General features: G+C 38.2%; 1 protein-coding gene and 1 long non-coding RNA gene across 5 annotated transcripts in view; both read right to left on the bottom strand.

Annotated features, from left to right (window-relative positions):
* The window catches only part of LOC114318587 (uncharacterized), a 49,156-nt gene extending 39,570 nt beyond the window's left edge, over positions 1–9,586 (bottom strand). For 3 of the 4 annotated variants that reach the window (XR_014339921.1, XR_014339922.1, XR_014339919.1), the window contains exon 1: positions 9,157–9,586. This is a non-coding gene — a long non-coding RNA (uncharacterized LOC114318587). The remainder of the gene's footprint in view (positions 1–9,156) is intronic. The other variant, XR_014339920.1, reaches the window with a different exon arrangement.
* A 634-nt stretch (positions 9,587–10,220) lies between these two features.
* LOC114318554 (uncharacterized) lies at positions 10,221–12,196 on the bottom strand. Its single transcript, XM_028265465.2, has 3 exons — positions 12,080–12,196; positions 11,742–11,953; positions 10,221–10,497 (listed from the first exon to the last, which is right to left on the bottom strand). The coding sequence occupies exons 1-3, from the start codon at positions 12,179–12,181 to the stop codon at positions 10,389–10,391; spliced, it is 423 nt and encodes a 140-aa protein (XP_028121266.2). The 5' UTR covers positions 12,182–12,196; the 3' UTR covers positions 10,221–10,388.
* Between the last annotated feature and the right edge of the window lie 5,712 nt (positions 12,197–17,908).

Genomic DNA, 17,908 nt, shown 5'->3' with positions numbered 1-17,908 from the left:
AGCCATATTTTTGTGGTTCTTTGTTGTAAATTCTCAAAATTGTCATTTTTTATTATTTGTATACATTAATTTGTTTTTATTTTTGAAAAATGGGAAAAAATGAGAAAACATATGAAATGCATGTTTCCTATTTGAGAAAAATCTAATTTCAGCATTCAGATTTCAGGTGAGGCACAACAGTGAGATTTATGAAGAAAATAATTTTGATTTTAGATTGGGTGACAAATCAGGATGTAGAAATTCCAGATTTCACAACAAATTGGCAGGAAAAAAAACAGAAAATGGGTTTTGCAGAGAAATCATAGGGTGGTAGATTCAGACATTGTAATGTGAAGAGCACCTCCAATAATCGTTAAGAAAAATGTGTTTTCAACCACTAATCGGCCGTGACGTCTAGTTTCCATCACAGATTCAAAATCGGAGTGAGGTTTTGCAGTGAGTGCCACAGATATAACGATGGCTAAAAAATTGTGCAAACCGAAATGAAAAAAATGTAACCCCAATAAGTGGAGGAAAATTTTTTAAGCAGCAACAACAAATGGTTCCAAAGATCAACCGAGCAGATTGGGTTGAAGGATAGGGTATTACGCAAACAAACCCCCCCCCCCCCCAAAAAAAAAAAAAAGAAAAAAAAAAGGGAAAGCAACCATTACCTTCAAATTCCAGATCTTTGAGAGCCTGAGTTGCAGGGTCGCCGCAGATATGAACTTCGGTGGCGCACCAATGTCAGAAGTATCGTCGTTCTTTTTTCCCTCAAGCGCCGTTTGGATCGCCTCGTTTGCTTTAGCTCTAAAGTGGATGACCTAACTGGTGCGAATGTGTTCGAGGGTGTGATGGTGTGAACACTGACCCAGGGGTAATTTGGTAATTTCACCCCTCCTTGTATGTAAGTTACGCCCCTGAATGTGTTTTTGTCGGTTTGTGGCTAATTTAGCCAATTCTGTCGTGTAGTGGCTAAATTAGCCCAGAACTCTGTTGCCAAACGGACCCTTAGTATTCTTATGTTATGCCTTAGGGCATTCTTGTAATTATGGTGATAATTTAATATAAAAGGGGATGAGATACCACTCATACCAACTTTTTCCTTCTCAAAACTAACATGGTATCAGAGCCTCTCTAAAATCCTAGAAACCACAACCCTACAGCCACCTTCACACCACCACCACACCACCACCCCAGCTGCAGTTCACACCACACCAGACGCCATCTCCCTAGGGTTTCGCTAGGACTAATCACAGCCTCCTGGGACCCAACAGTCCTAGTCGCACCCTCCCAGGACTTCAGCAGCCTTTGCCGCAGCCTCTGAGGGCTTCGCCAGCACCCTAGGGCTTGTCGGAGCTCCCCTTTTCCCAGCCCAAGTCTGTCGGCAAGCTTGGAGGTTCAGTCAAGTGGGTTTTCCTCCCTCCTCAGGCTGCCAATAGCCACTTAGGAGCTCTCTGGTTCAATTGCCTCTCACTTCTCTTTGGTTCAGTCGACTCTTTCTTCTCTCTGAGTCGTTTATCTCTTGGGTCTTAGTCTTGGTTGCATTGAAGTTCTTATTCGATGATCATTCGAGCTTCTCTATTCATGTAAATTTTTTTTTTCTCCTCTCAGTTTTTTTTCTTTTCTGTCTTCTTCTAAAAAAAAAAAATTCTCTCTTAAATTCCTTTTGTTCTGTTTGGTATGTTCTCCCACCTTCCGAGTTTGTGATTAGACCAGTGTGTGTTGTGAGGGTTCCTTAGTAGAGTATTTATGGCAGAATTGACTAGTAAGTCTACTGCTTCACAGCCTGCTCCTCAGGGTGCGAGTCCTGGTTTGCCTACTACTATGACTGATTCCCTCCACCCTAGCCAGAAAATCACCACTTCTCTTTTTAATGGTCAGAATTATCTAGCGTGGTCGTAGAGTTTGACTATATTTTTGAAGAGTAAAGGGAAGCTGGGATATGTTGATAGGCGAGTTCAGGCCCCCAGTCCCACAGATCCGGGTTATGATCAGTAGGAGATTACCAGTTCTCTTATCATGGGCTGGTTGATACATTCCATGGTTCCGGAGATTGGTGAGGGATACTTGTCTATGGACACAGCACAGGATATTTGGGAGGCTATGGCCACTACGTATTCCTGTAAAGGCAATTTTTCACAGACTTTTGAGTTGTGATGCTCCATTGACAGATCCGTCCAGGGTGAGATGACTATATTTTACTTTCCTTAGCAATGGGTGAAAGAGACTTGATCATCTTCAGGACTACAAGCTTGTCTGTCCCATTGATTCTACTGGGTACCGGAAATTTGTTGAACAAGTGTGGGTCTTCAAGTTTTTGGAAGATCTGAATGTGGAGTTTGATCCTGTTAGGAGTCGTGTGCTTGGTATGGATGTGCTTCCTTCTCTCCAAGAAGCATTTGCTTATATGCAGAATGAGGAGAGTCATCATTCTGCTATGCTTCCGTTTGCCTCTTCTGATCGATCTGCCTTGGTTTTTGCACCCTCTTGAGATGGGGATCATGGTTCCCGTCCTCCTTCTAAGAAGGATACTCTTTTCTATGACTATTGTTGTCACCCTCGCCACGCCCATGAGACTTGTTGGATGTTGCATGAGCCGCCATCTGGGGGTCATGGAGATCGTTCTGGGTCTCGAGGGGTCGCTTGGGTCAGTCTAGAGGCCGAGGGCCCAATGCCCGAACTCATCATTCTGATACAGTTGAGCCACAGTCCCCTGCTCCGGTTGTTTCATCTACTGATATCTCTGAGTTTTCTACTTTTGAGTTGAAGGTTGCTCTTCGCCACTTGCTAGACCTTCGGGCATCTGGTTCATCTTCAGGTAACTTTGCTCATTCAGGTAACTTAGTTTCTTCTACAAGTGCTTTCCTATCTCATCAAACGTTGCCTTGGATTATCGATTCTGGTGCTTCTGACCATATGTTTGGGTCTTCTGATTTGTTCTCAGCATATACCCCTTCTTCAAGACAGGATAAAGTTCGAATTGCTGATGGTACCATTTCTTCTATGTCAGGAAAAGATGTAATTCATGCCACTACTTCCATTCCTTTGTCTTCTGTACTACATGTTCCCGATTTAAGTGTTAATCTTTTATTTTTGAGTTGTATTACTCGGGACTTAACTTGTAGTGTAACCTTTTTTCCTGATCATTGTCTGTTTCAGGACCTTATCACGAGGAAAATGATTGGCAGTGGTAGAAACGAGAATGGTCTCTATATCCTGGATCAAGCAAACAAGCGAGCTCATTCATCCATTCAGTTACCATCTACAAAGGAAGACCTATGGCTGTGGCACCGTCGTCTTGGGCATCCATCTTTTTTGTTACTTAAGTATCTTTTTCCTTCCGTTTTTTTGAAAAATAATGTTTCTGAGTTTGACTGTGAGTCGTGTCAACTTGAAAAACAACACAGCTTCTTTTGCTCTTTCTATTAATAAAAGTGTAGTTCCTTTTGCGTTGATTCATTCTAATGTAGAGGATCCCTCTCGTTTTGTGTTTTTAAAGGGTTACCGATGGTTTGTCACCTTTATTGATGATTGTTCTCGGACCACCTGGGTGTATCTTATGAAGGACACGTGAGGCTTTTTCGGTGTTTCAAAATTTTCATAAAATGATTTGCACTTAGTTTTGGGCAATTGTCAAAATTCTACGTTGTAATAATGGGGAGGGAGTACATTGACTTTGGCCTTGCCATCTATTTTTCCACTCATGGTATTATTCACCAAACTTCTTGTACCAATATCCCTCAACAGAATGGTGTTACAGAGCGTAAAAACCGCCATCTTCTTGATATTGCACGTTGTTTGTCCTTTGAAATGGTGTTCCTAGATCATATTGGGGGGACGCTATTCTCACTACAGCCTTCCTCATCAATTGTTTGCCTACCCAAGTCCTCAACAAACACACTTCTCTTCAGGTCTTGTTACGGTCCCACTTGTCTGGTTTCTTCATTCCTTCCAAAACCTTTGGGTGTGTGTGCTTTGTTCATAACCACTCTCCTAGCCGTGGTAAGTTGGATCTTAGGTCTCTTTGGTGTGTTTTCCTGGGTTACTCCACCACACAAAAAAGCTACAAGTGTTATCATCCCCCCTCTCGAAAATGATTTGTCTCTATGGATGAGTCTTTCTTTGAGTCTCAGTCCTACTTCCTGTCCTCCTCGGTGTCCTAGTCATTCCTTCAGGGGGAGCCTTGGCGGGAAGCAATTCTTGTGTCACTACCATCAGTGATTGAGCAGGTTGAGAATGTTAATAGTGATCCAGCTATTGAGAATGTTGAATCTGACTCCGTAGTGAAAGATTTTGAGTCTGAATCCACAGTGAAAGACAGAAAAGTTTATGTCAGGGATAAGGATAGAAAACAAGTTACTTGGGTACAAGAGACCAGATTCTCCACTGCTATCTTCTCCTCCTAATGAGTGTCCAGAATCCTCTTCTTCTGATGAAACTCCAGGTAAATCTATTCTTTCTGATCTAGATGTCCCCATTGCTAAAAAAAAAGGGGTTAGGTCTTGTACTCAACATCATATTTCTCATTTTGTCTCATACACTAATCTGTCTTCTTCCTATAAAGCTTTTCCGTCTAAAGTTTATTTTGTGAGTCTTACTTCTAATTTTCAAGATGATCTTTCTACTCCTGAGTGGAAGCATGCCATGATGGAGGAGATGAGAGCCCTAGCTAAAAATGGCACTTGGGAATTGGCGGAGTTACCTAAGGACAAACGACCTATTAGATATAAGTGGGTGTACACAGTGAAGCACAAAGCCGATGGTTCAATTGAATGTTACAAGGCAAGATTGGTGATCAAGGGCTTTAAGCAGACTTATGGAGCAGACTACCACGAGACATTTGTTCATGTTGCTAAGATGAACTCTGCCAGAGTCCTTTTCTCCCTTGCCTCTAATCTCAACTGGCCTCTCCATCAATTTGATGTGAAGAATGCCTTCCTTCATGGAGATTTGGAAGAAGAAGTGTACATGAACATTCTCCCAGGCTTAAAACCAAAGGAAAAGTGAGCCGACTACGCAAGTCACTTTATGGACTCAAACAGTCGCCTAGGGCTTGGTTTGAGAGGTTTACTTAGGCCATGCTGTTATATGGTTTCAAACAGAGTCAAGTTGATCATACTTTGTTCGTGAAACACTTCTCATATGGTAAGACGACAACTCTTATTGTTTACGTGGATGATATTGTACTCACAAGGGATGATGTTAAGGAGGTTCCTTGGTTAAAGGAGTATTTGGCCAATGAGTTTGAAATCAAAAACTTAGGTAGCTTGAAGTACCTTCTCGATATTGAAGTTGCTCGGTCCAAAGATGGCATCTTCATATGTCAGAAAGTATGTGCTTGATTTGCTAAAAGAAACTGGGATGCTTGGAAGAAAAGCCTGTGATACACCACTAGAGCCTGGACTAAAACTTAGTGAGGATCAAGGAGGCGAACTTGTAGACAGGGGAGATATCAGCGGCTAGTGGGTAAGCTTATCTACTTATCCCATTCGCGTCCTAACATTGCTATCGCAATGAATATGGTTAGTCAGTTTATGCATGCTCCACGTGCAATAGTTATGCGGATTCCGAGGTACTTGAAGTCTTCTCCGGGAAAGAATCTCTATTTCTCTAAACATGGTCATCTTATCGGTCACTAATAAAAAGTCAACCTTTGGCTATTGTACCTTTATTGGAGGAAATCTAGTTACTTGGAGAAGCAAGAAACAGAATATAGTTGCAAGGTCCAGTGCAGAGGTTGAATTCAGAGCTATGGCTCAGGGTGTGTGTGAGCTATTATGGATTAGACTACTTTTGAGGGATTTGGGGATTCATCAGACAGATTCTACGCTGCTATATGGTGACAATACGACAGCCATCAATATAGCTCACAATCCAGTTCAGCATGACAGGACTAAGTATGTGGAGATTGATAGGCATTTTATCAAGGAAAAGCGCACTAGTGGCACTATATGTACGCCATTCGTGAGGTCTGGGGACCAACTAGCTGATGTTCTCACCAAAGAATTTGGGAATAAACTATTCCGTGACATTCTTAACAAGCTGGGCATAAGAGATATCTTTGCATCAGCTTGAGGGAAAGTGTTAGAATGTGTTAGAATAATTCCTATTTATTCAGATGTATATTCAGTATTCTTATTTTATACCTTAGGGAACTCCTATAATTATGGTGATAATTTAATATAAAAGGGGATGAGATACCACTCATACCTCTAACTTTTGCCTTCTCAAAACTGACAACTCTTACATATTGAACCCATTGTGTGACTTACCATGTTTGATTCTTCATAAGCTCGGTCAATTACTTCACTGCCAAAGTAAATTCAGTAGATTCTTCATGTCATACAGTTCTGCGTCTCTGCTAAGGGACCCTTTAGTAACACCATTCATCTCTCTCTTCTTTATCTCACATGATGCCAAGAAATTTGATTCCGTACCTTCTGAAGTAAGACAATGCCAGATCTCTACTTTCTGAAGTTTTTTACATTTTGATAGTAAATTCTTTAGACTAACTTTTGAAATATGAACCATTTCTAATCTCAATAGTTTCAGTCCCCTTAGACTGTTGGCAATTTCAGGAGACAATTGTTGAGTTAAGACCAAGCCTAACAATTCTAGGGCTTCTAGCTGCTTGCAGTTTATGCCTGTCGCTACAATGATACGAAAAAATGTCATTATTGCATAAAACTGGACCAATTGACATCTCCTCCCTCCCGTTCCAGTAGCGGATTGCCCTTGAAAATCCTTCATGTTTAATATTCTCCCAAGAGGTAGGGAGAGTTCTCTGAGCCCTGTTGAACTACACTATGAACAATAAAATTGAAGCATAACTTGCATGAATTATGAACAAAGAAATTCTCTTGCACTGTTAAGATTTTTATGCTTTCTCTTGCAAATAGTCCAAGTCCTTCACTAGTTGCTCAAATCAAACCAGAAACATCTACTGAATAAATTAGCAAGGAGATTATTTCTCAATAAAATTAAGGGCACCTTGTTGTCTGAGAACTAATATAGAGTGAAAGAAAATTCTAAACCTTTTTTTTTTAAAAAAGGAAAAAGGAAAAACAGAAAGTAATTTATCTATAACTTAAAAGTACAGTTGTTTAATTGTCTCCAGGTAATGGTGGCTTACTATTCCACTACTCCTGCAAGTACCCCACCCAATTAAAGGCATATTCCAAGTATTTTACTTAGAGAGAAACAATATAAGCCAAATCAGTGAGAGCAATTAGAACACAAAAGGACAACATAAGTTGGCTGTTGGAAAGTACATGTAATGTCTATCTGAATCATCAGTCGCCGAAGAAAAATTATGCAGGAAAAGAATTATTATCTGCAAGATTCATATGGTAGTATAAACGTTGCAATAAGATAAACAGATCGAAGAAGGCATGTAACATTATAAGAAACCCCTATTTGATAAGCACTAAGTCATAGGTGTGATATGACTTTAATATCCTTTGGACTTAGAGAAAAGGCCAATTCTTATATTAAAAAAATCTTCTTTTTTTTTTTTTTGTGGTGGTTGGGGGGGGGGGGGGGGGCTATCTTGAGGCTGTTTTTGTAACCTACTCTTAGATATGAAACCGAGGAGATTCAAAGACTTTAGAACATTAACGGCTTATTCTCCCACATGTTAGAAAAGAATTATCTGTTTTAATCACCCATCCTGATTCCTGCTTAATATTTCAGTCTAAGCTTACTATCACATAGCGAACTGGATTTCTTTCCAACAAGCCTTAAGGCCCTTAACCTAGCATCCAAAACCCTTACAACCTTGTTGCATAAACATAAAAAATAAATAATACATAAAAAAATAAACTCTAGCATCTTTTCAAAATTTCCACTAAATAATCAAAATCAAATTTTCCTTATTATACACAAAGATTAAAAAAATTTCTTCCATCTGTTTTCATTTTCAAAAGCCAAAACCAACAAGCTTTCAACTACCTTAACCCTCCACATAATGAATTATATATGCAATATTGTTTAATTGGACTCCACATAATGAATTGTATACAATATTATATAATTGGGTAGCACCCTGCCACATCATAAACAAATACACATCAAGGTAACAAAATAAACACCAGGAAATATAACATACACATGCATATAAGGAACAAGTAAAAAATCTGTACCAGAGCAACAAAAATTGTAGAATTGCTCCAAAAGATGAAAACCCCACTCTTTCCACTGCCTCTCAACAACTACCAAATTATTCTCTAACATTCTAACATCCCAAACAATTCCCATTTTTTTCAATTTTCTCAATTGTTGGTTTTCTCTCAAACAAATATATTAATCATCCTTCAAACTACACCCAACACTTTTTCAAAGAAGTTATCAAATGAATTTTATGTTGCAAAATTGTTTACTCCATGCCTTGTAGTTTGATAGATAGCCGCCAAATCTGTGAAACACAGACAGACAAACTACCAAATAGATGAATACATACAAACTACTACGAAATTGGGGTAGCTCCTGTGTGGGAGACACCCATAACCACTGTTGCATTTGTATTCAGTTTTATACTTCAAATCACATTTGCCATTATTTTTTTTCTAGATACAAATGCAATTCCGTGAAAGGACTATAAATTTTTAATCAACTTGATTTTTTGCAAGTATTTTTCTCAATGTACCCAAACCCCGAGCCGGGCCTATCGGCACACCCCAATTCCCATACCTTTCAAAGTTTTATAAGTCATTATCCAAATTCAGAATTTTCCAAAATTACAGCTTTAGACAAATTTAGACAACCTGATCTTTTAAGGAAAAAAATAGCTAAATTAAACGGGTTTCAACCGTATTTCCACAAATTTCAGATTAGAGACCAAATCTTTAATTTCAGTAACACTTTTGTGCCGTTGGCATTAACTCAGTGTTTAAATGGGGTTTTTAGTTTAATTAAGATTTTATAAAATAAAATATATATAATATTTTCATGGTAATACACAGAAATTATTTCGGCCCGACACACAATGATCACATAAAAATTTCTCTAATTTCACAAAGAAATTTCATCAAAATACCTTAGCTAATAAAAAAAATATTGCACCTCTACTACTACCTAAAATTGGAAAGGATGCTTTACTAATTTTTCCTACTTAAAATTTCACCAAATTGACACCAAAAAATTTGGGAAATTCTGAATTTGGAGAAATTGATGTACCTTTCCGTAAGATAAAGAAGGTGATGATCAGTCGATTGAAGAAGCCCAGAAGGAAACACCATTCTGGTAATCGAAGTAACCCTAATACCATCTTCATCATCATCGTCACGTCTATACACATCCATAACACCACGAAGAAATTTCATCAGAAACGCCTTCTTGAAAGGGTTATCTTCGGATCCAAACAGCCTCCGACAGCAATCGCAGTTGAGAATAGTAAAAATCGAGGGTGTTGTCGCCATCATCGCCGAACAAATGATCGAAACAAACGCGTCCCGAAGATCGACAAACCAAAGAAACGGTGGATATCAAGAACAAGGGGTGTTTGTTGGTGGTGATGACGGAGCGTGTGAGGTGCCACGCTGCATGGTTGCCACTTAGAGGTGGTTAACATGGGAATGCGTTATTAAATGAAAATCTACCTAAATAGGCAATGACAAAAGTTAGGATCACGAAAGATTTATGTTTTTTGAATTAGTGTGTAGTGTTTTATTTTAACTATAATTTAAGGGTCACAAACTTTTCATGATTATTTTCATGAAAGATTTTTCATGATACCTAATATTACTGATATGTAATTTATCAAACCCCACCAAAATGTGAAGTAAAATTTCTCAAATTTGTAATGCTATTATCAAATTTAATTAAAAAATTATTACCATGGCTACATTTGAAAACTATATTTAAATATATAAGACCCTAAATTACATGATTTGGTTTAAAAAAATATTTAAAAATCCTGTATCATTGTGAATAAATTTAAAAATCTAAATTATAAATCTCTAACATTACTCTTTCATTAATGACAAAAAATTGCACATCAAATGTTCCCAAATGAAATACCTATATATGACCAACCAACATTACTCCATTTGATTTGGCCACACTAGCCAAAATTTAAAACCAAAAAAATAAAAAGAGGACCAAAAAATCGAAAACAAAAACAAAAAACAAAAAAAAAAATGATGGCTATAATATCACACAGCAATCGAATCTATTTTTTTATAGATCATTTATACAACGATATTTTTGAGGATGTTATTTTATTAACCGCAAAACTCTAATAATCCAGCGCACAAAGGTCTTGCCTCACATAATTCACAATACTGAAAGTTGCCTAAAGCATATCATCTAGTTGAAAGAAAAGATATACAATCCAATATATAGCATTAACATGGTGTATTAAGAACAGGAACTATATTTCCTGGGAATTAAAAAAGCATATAAAAAAACTATATTGAATGTTCTGCGGGCTGGAAGTGATAGGTGCGGCGCCTCAGCTGTGATTCTGGAGTGGGTTGCTGCAGAAAAATTCTTGTCGGATCGTTTGGATCAACATATCTGCCAAATGAAAGATAAAAATCAGGAATTATGGAACCACAAAAGATAATCTTCAGCTATATCACTTGCCTTTTCTGGTAAATGAAATCAAATTGAGGATTGTCTATAGGCCAACTACTAGGGGTCAGAATTTTCTTAAGAAGGCTCTCTCAGACCTCTCTCTTGATTCTATAGGTAGTGGTGTATGGTTATTCTTAGTTGGAGTGATTTGTTTGGATAATTCCGTTAACGAACAAGACCTCAAACCTGCTAACGTGGGGCTCAGGGGGGTCACGTGCCCCACCTGACATTTGGAATTTTTTTTTTTTTTTTTTTTTTGTTTATAAATAATTTTATGGGGCAAGCTTTCAAACTGTGGAGTGCCCTTTCATGGGGCAGGCTTTCAAACTATGGAGTGTTGTAGCCTTCCCAAATAGATCTCAAATCAAACCCACTGACACACGCCACACACACAGACACCCACGTTTGTTTTTTTTAGAATTCCAATCCCAACCAAATATTAATACATAAATTTTTTTTGGTGAGTGCATACAACTCTAATTACAGTAAGGTTAAAACTCTAAAATTCTAGAAGTGTATAAAAATTTTTATTTTTTTATTTATTCACAGTACTTATTAAATATCTTCATATTTTCTTTGTCTTCTTTATCTCCCTTTGTTGCTTTGCAATTTACCGACTAGTGATTCACCAAATTAGGATCACAGAACACAGATTTGAGACTACACTACAACTTTGGCATCTTCTCTTTATTGTTTACAAGTAATTTTATTTATTTATTTTTTTACTTTTAAATAAAAATTATGAGTATTAGTTTATAATTATTTGTTAAGTTTTGATTTGTAATTTTTTTTATTTGTTATTATTTTTGTTAAAATAAGAGATTTCGATATGCTAAAATTATGAATCTTAATTGGTGTTGATTTATATTAAAATTAGGAATTTTGGTTTGTTATTGTTTGTGCTAAAATTAGGAATTTGATTTGGGAAAGAAAAATTTTGAGATTGTAATTATTAAGTGTCCCCTATATTAAATTCCTGACTCCGCCACTACCCTCCACAGCTAGCTTCTTGGAGGACCATGGCCCTTTAGGCCAAGGGAATTGAGGCAATAATGGGTTTGTGATGCCATTAGATGTTCTGGGCCACCTTCGAGTTCTTGGGGGAGGTGTGACGCTAGTTCCTAAGTAAGTAGCTAAAGCAAGAGGGCAAATGATACTCACTAATAGGAACCAAAGTCACTTACGCGTGTCTCATCATTTCATCCACTGGAGTTTGTGCTGCTTGCAAAGGATCTGCACGCTGCTCCTCCCTAGAAGCATATTGTTGGCTATACTGCCTCACTGACTTGATCAAGTTGAAAAATAGAGGGACAAATGTTCCACAACCCCCTTCCTTGAAGAGGATCTTGAAGGCATGAGTTGAGTACAGTGCCCTGTGCTGGTCATCTGGGACGACCTGGGATTGGTCAGGATAGGAATATGAGTTTTAATCTTAAATGTATGAGGCAGAGAACAATGTGAGTGAACACAGAAAAACATTGCAGACTTGAAAAAATGAAACAAAAATAAAAAGTGTACTTACAGGCTCCACAAGTCCGGAAATATTGTTGCACAAGAATATTGGTTGGTTAAATTTCTCATTGTGGATGTGGAACTGAAAATATAGCAAGTTAAAGATCAGCATGAGGTGAATCTATGCTTCTATATAACACACCTAAAGATATCAAATCTGTGCATAACCCAACATAGAATAGAATAACATTAACAGAAGTTTTAATTTCCTCGCCACTGACTACAGCAGGCTCAGCTTAACAAGTGTAATCCCCGTCACTTGGGGTCTAGTACATTAGTCTATTTTCTCTGTTCAACTTATATTAACCCATATTCTTGCTTGAGTTTAATGAAGTTGAGTCATTTCTAGAAGCCTCAACTTAAAACCTGTTTTGGCATCCTTCTTGTCCTTGTAGCACTGTAAACTCGGATCAAGTCTATAAACACTTATCCATCTCAACATTTTCATTTCAGTATTTTTTTTTAATATGTTATTCCTTAAATGTCCAATACAATATACCATACAACAAATTATCCAACTGTTGGACAGTAATTCACTTTCCAGCACATTCAACAGCATGGATAAGGCGTGAAGCATTGCCTTGGTCCAAGATAAACTTGGGAGAAGAATGGTTAATTATGATTTTGATTTAGAAATCTCAACAAGTCTCTCTGTAATCCCCGTGCCAAATAACAACAATGCTACATCCCCCTAATTTACTGCCCCTAAACCATCCCTAATGATGTGGTATTGAGGGTAGACCAAACATGAAGGAATGTTGGACAAATCAAAATTTGACACTTGTCAACCACATCATTAGGGTGGTTTTTAGGGGTGATAAATTAGGTATCTCAAGCATTTTTCGCCAACTAATTAATATAAGAATTCTAGAGGAGTTTAGTTCCATGTAAACCTCCATCAAGATAAACAAATTAAAATTATGTTCTTCAGTTCTAATTCAAGACCACTGCAGCAGCAACTCATACTAGTAAAACTATTAAAGTGGTATCAGAGCTCTCTGTTTTGATATCAACATGGGAATCTGCAGATAAGCAATCTTGTAGAAGAGCATGGCATCCTCTGCAAGTGCTGGAAGTTCCAAGTACAGTTCTTCCATTTTATGATGGAGAAGATTATGAGCAGTCAATATGTAAGATTCATTCAAAGCAGAAGGGTCGTGGAATGTTGTTGAGAAAGGCTACACAGAACCAGAAGATGAGAGCCAACTTCCACGGACTGAACTGAAAAAGATTTAGACAAATAGAAGGATGGATGCTAGTGCACCCAACAAAATTCAGAAGGGAGTTTCTAAAGCTATTTAAGGAGCCAAGGATTTCTTGGAGCAAGAATTTCATGGAAGTAACAAATCAAGAAATGTCAAACTCCAGGATTTACAAAGAGAATTTCAAATTCAAAAATTGGAAGATCAGGCTTCACAAAGAGAATTTCAAAATAAAAAATTGAAAGATTCAGAAATTATTTAAGTCTTTTTCTGAAGTCATGGAAGTTGTTATTCAGCCTCTTCATAAATGGGTCTAATAAGGCTTCATACAGCTTGCCCTCCCCAAACCCCACTTTAGCAAGATCCTCGTGCGCTAGGTTGCCCTTGTTTTAGTCACAAAGGTTTTTGATCAGATGAGTGAAGCTGTTTCTAATCAGAAAGTTATTAGAGAAGGTTCTTTATAGGGTTTTACGGTTTTAGCATACTTGACAAGCATGGATATACTCAATTACGGTTTTAGCATACTTGACAAGTATGGATATACTCAATACTTGTCAAGTATGTTGATCCGAACCTTCTCTAATAACTTTCTGATTCGAGGACTCCTTGCCCTCTCTCTGATTCATGACTTTTAATAATAAAACTCCCTTTGTTGATGCTCGGGGAACAGAAAAAAAGTATCAAGTATGTTGTTGCAGCTATCGGAGAGTATAGCACTGTGTCCATTCAAGAGTTTGTGGGATCACTACAATCTCATATCAAGAACAAAGAAAGCTGAAGCACTCTGATCAATCTGTTGAAAGTGCATTTCAGTCCAAGTTAAACTTGAAGCCTCAAAATTTTTTGGAGGAAAATTCAAGCAATGAAAAGAAAAAAGCATATTCACGAAATCATCATGTAAACATCAAGGAAAGAGAAAGTAAGAAAAAGGTACGAGTCCCCATAACTCTAAATGGCATTTCAAGATTTGTAAGCAACCTAATCATTCTACTTTAAATTGATGGTTTCGTTGCAAAGCCCCAAGTGTTGGACAACTAGTCAAAAATGTATATTGTCTTTATTTCAAAAATAAAATCTAAGTGATTCGTGATTAGATCAAGATTAAAATATTCCAAATCCCAAAAATCCAAAACACACAATCTAAATCAACAAGCACTTACGAAAGTGATTTAGATTGTTTGTTTTTCAGATTAAATAATAAATCGACACAAACGATTTTTACGTGGAAAAAACCACAATTGGACACCTCCAACTGTGATTAAAAAACCACGGGCGAAACGCCACAAATCAATCCACTACTGAAGTAAAAAGATTACAAAGATATCATACAAATTACCCAACTCAGTCAATCTGTCTTCGAATCTTCTGTAACTCTTTTTCACGACTTCGTCTCGGAACTGATCAATCTTGAAGTTGATTCCACAACCTCACTCACATATAGAATCAAACACCTTTTGAAACTATACGCTAGAATCTTCGGAATCCACCGAAGAGAACTCTCTCTTGAATTTAAAGAAACCAACTCCTTGATGTATGTATTTTAGATCATGAGTGAAGAACTCTTCTCAAGACATCAAGGAAAACTCACCAAAATCTCTCCACAAGAAGACCTCAGAAAATCTCAAAGTAGATCTAAAAAAGTAATCCTAAAGTTTTGGAGAAACCAACTACTTATAGATTTCCGGATTCTGAAGCTCGCTCAAGCGAAGCTTATCTCGCTCGAGCGAGAAGCTTATCTCGCGTGACTTCCATAAATACCTTCGCTCGAGCCATAAAGTCTTCGCTCGAGTGAGGAATAAACTCTTTCAGGTTTGGACGCAGATGCTGTTCTTCGCTCGAGCCTCCAATGCTTCGCTCGAGCGCACAATGACCTCTTTCAGGTTTGCAGCCAGACGCAGTCCTTCGCTCGAGCGAGGCCTTCTTCGCTCGAGCGAGCAACACAAAACAGCACAGAAATTACAACTCGATTACACAAGTTTGTTCGTGGAATTGACAAGACTTAGGGACCTAACAATCTCCCCCTTTGTCAATACCCGGACAAAACTTCCTAACACAATTTCCTAAACGGACGAACTAGCTAAAGCGATTACAACTCAAAGCAAACGACTTAGCTAAAACTATTACAACTCAAAGCAAACCAACTATGCAACCAATCTCAAAACAAACTGGAACTAACATCTAGAAACAATAAACCAAACTTGAGGAAAACCTGTAACTCAAAGCAAACTCCATCAAACCTGAAAAGTAACAGATCAAAACAAACCATCAAGATATAACACAAAAACATATAGATAAAACATATAGCCCCCAATATCCATATCAATAATAGCCACATTATATAAACATAAACGTCCAAATAGCCATCTGCAAAACAAACATGAGTACCAGTACCCCAAAACTACTCCCCCTTTTTGTCCGGGAGTGACCCAAAAACATCAACAGGCAGATACAGCATAAAAAAAAACTATCCAAAGTAAGAACAAAAACTGTCCAAGAGAAGCATATGCCAAAAGCTAAGAAGGAGAAGATGGTGGCTGTTGCAACTGAAGAAGAGAAAGAATCTGAGCAAGCATGGCACTCTGCTCATCAAGGCGGCCATCAAAACCATCAAGATGTGTAGCCAAAAGATCAAGGCGACGTGTAACAGACTGCTCAAAGTGCTGGAGCTGGCCACGAAATGAGCGAGGACGTAGCTCAGGAAGATCAGGGGCACGGGCATTGGCTGCCTCAAACTCCTCCTCCTCGGCAAGGGGATCATCATTACCTGCACCAGAACTCCCAACCCCCGACACACTCCCCCTCACATGAGCCTGACTCGGAGAGACTGTCAATTTAGTAATGGGTTTGACAGGGTAAGCAAACTCATCATCATCAAAAACAAGAACATCAAGGGCAGTGAGAAAACGAGTAAGCAAACACCCATAAGGAAGCCCCAAAGATTTTCTGCCCTCAGAAACCCCAATCATTTTTGACATAATCATCTCCGGAAGGTCAATAGGTAGTCGGTGATGAATACAATACAGAACATAACCTTGGTCCTGAGTAATATGCGAGGAATGGGTGGTGACATAAAGATTTGCACACACGATGATATTCAAGAGACGGAACCGAGGAAGCAACTCATTTTGCTGAAGGAGATCCCCAGTGATCCAAGGCCGGTCAACACCACATAACTCAGTCGCAACACAATTAAAATCAACACCTGACCGGGTAAGAAACGGAAAATGACAATTACGAACTTCAGGAAGACCAAGTAAAATCCGAAACACATCCCCAGTGATAACAAGTGACTTCTTCCTAACCCAAGTCTCAAAGGAGGCTGGAAGTTCTTTGCGAATGGAATGGATATTGCAATAGAATTCCCGGATGAGACTCAAATTTTGTGGCCCGGAGAAATGCAACACTTGATCTCCGCCTAACGAATCAAATAAAGACCGAATGGGAAGAACCTCAAAGGCATTTGGGAGGATATTGCGCTCTAAATGTACGGTACGAGATGCAAAAGACTCCCTAAACAACTTAGATTTTTCTTTCGATGGGAACTTTTCAGAGTTGAAGGGAGAACGAGAAACCGTAGCTTTACGGCGCTTGGATGACTCGGCCATGACTAATACCACCCAAACAGAGCAACATAGACAAGAGCCCAGAAAGACAAGCAACAACCAATAAACAACACCAGAAAACCCCCAAAACAAAACACAAAGAGCCAGTCAAAACAAATTAGTCCAACAGGGATTAGAAAAGCAGTGAAATTCGTAACATTAGCATAAAAGAAATGAAATGAAGAGCAGTGCTAAAGAGACAAACAATCAGCCACAGAGAAACCAAGATATTACAACCATTATAGAATCGAAACATCAATGTATGAAACAATAGAGAGAAAACAGATTACATAATGGCAATAAATGTATATATATAAATGAAATCCCCAATGTTAAACCCTAAGCACAATGGAGAGTGTAATGGACAAAATCAAGAACCCTAGATGCAAGAGTGAGGCTCGAAAATTAGAGGGAAGAACCACAACCAACAAAAAAAAAAAAAAACCTAGAGTCTAACACATCCAAATCTCAACCACATCTCAACCCAAGTATCATAAAAAAGGAAAATAAAACGAAGAAATGGGAAAAAAAAACTTACCAGAAATCGGAGATAGATGATGAAGAACCAAAAAAAAAACCCGAAATCAAGAGGGAAAAAAAACAGAAGATCGCAGCAAAGATAACCACGAAAAACCCTAGGGGAGAGAGAGAGAGAAAAGACGAAGGAGGGGAAAAGATGAACTGAATAGGCACAGATTCAGAATTTGAACCGCAAAAGGTCGCTCGAGCTAAGACTTTATCGCTCGAGCGAGAGAGAAAAATGCCCAGGCGGTCGGTCGAGCTAAGAAAGGGTCGGTCGAGCCAAAAAAGCATGTTCTCAGGTCTAATGCAGTGGCAAAAGCACGCTCGAGCGAGGAAATTGTCGCTCGAGCCAAGAGAAAAAAAAAACAAGCCAAATTTTTTTTTTTTTATTTTTTTTTTAAAAACAACACTATACTCAAAATCAAGAGGTGAGTCCTGAAACAAAAATAGATGATCATACTGAGCCAAGTGAATACTAAGATGAAATAATCCGCAATTCATGAATCTTGTGAA

Source organism: Camellia sinensis, chromosome 9 (assembly GCF_055761805.1).
Source record: "Camellia sinensis isolate YWXY chromosome 9, ASM5576180v1, whole genome shotgun sequence".
NCBI lineage: Eukaryota > Viridiplantae > Streptophyta > Magnoliopsida > Ericales > Theaceae > Camellia > Camellia sinensis.
Note: the sequence above shows the minus strand (reverse complement) of the source record. Positions and strands in the feature narration are given on the sequence as shown.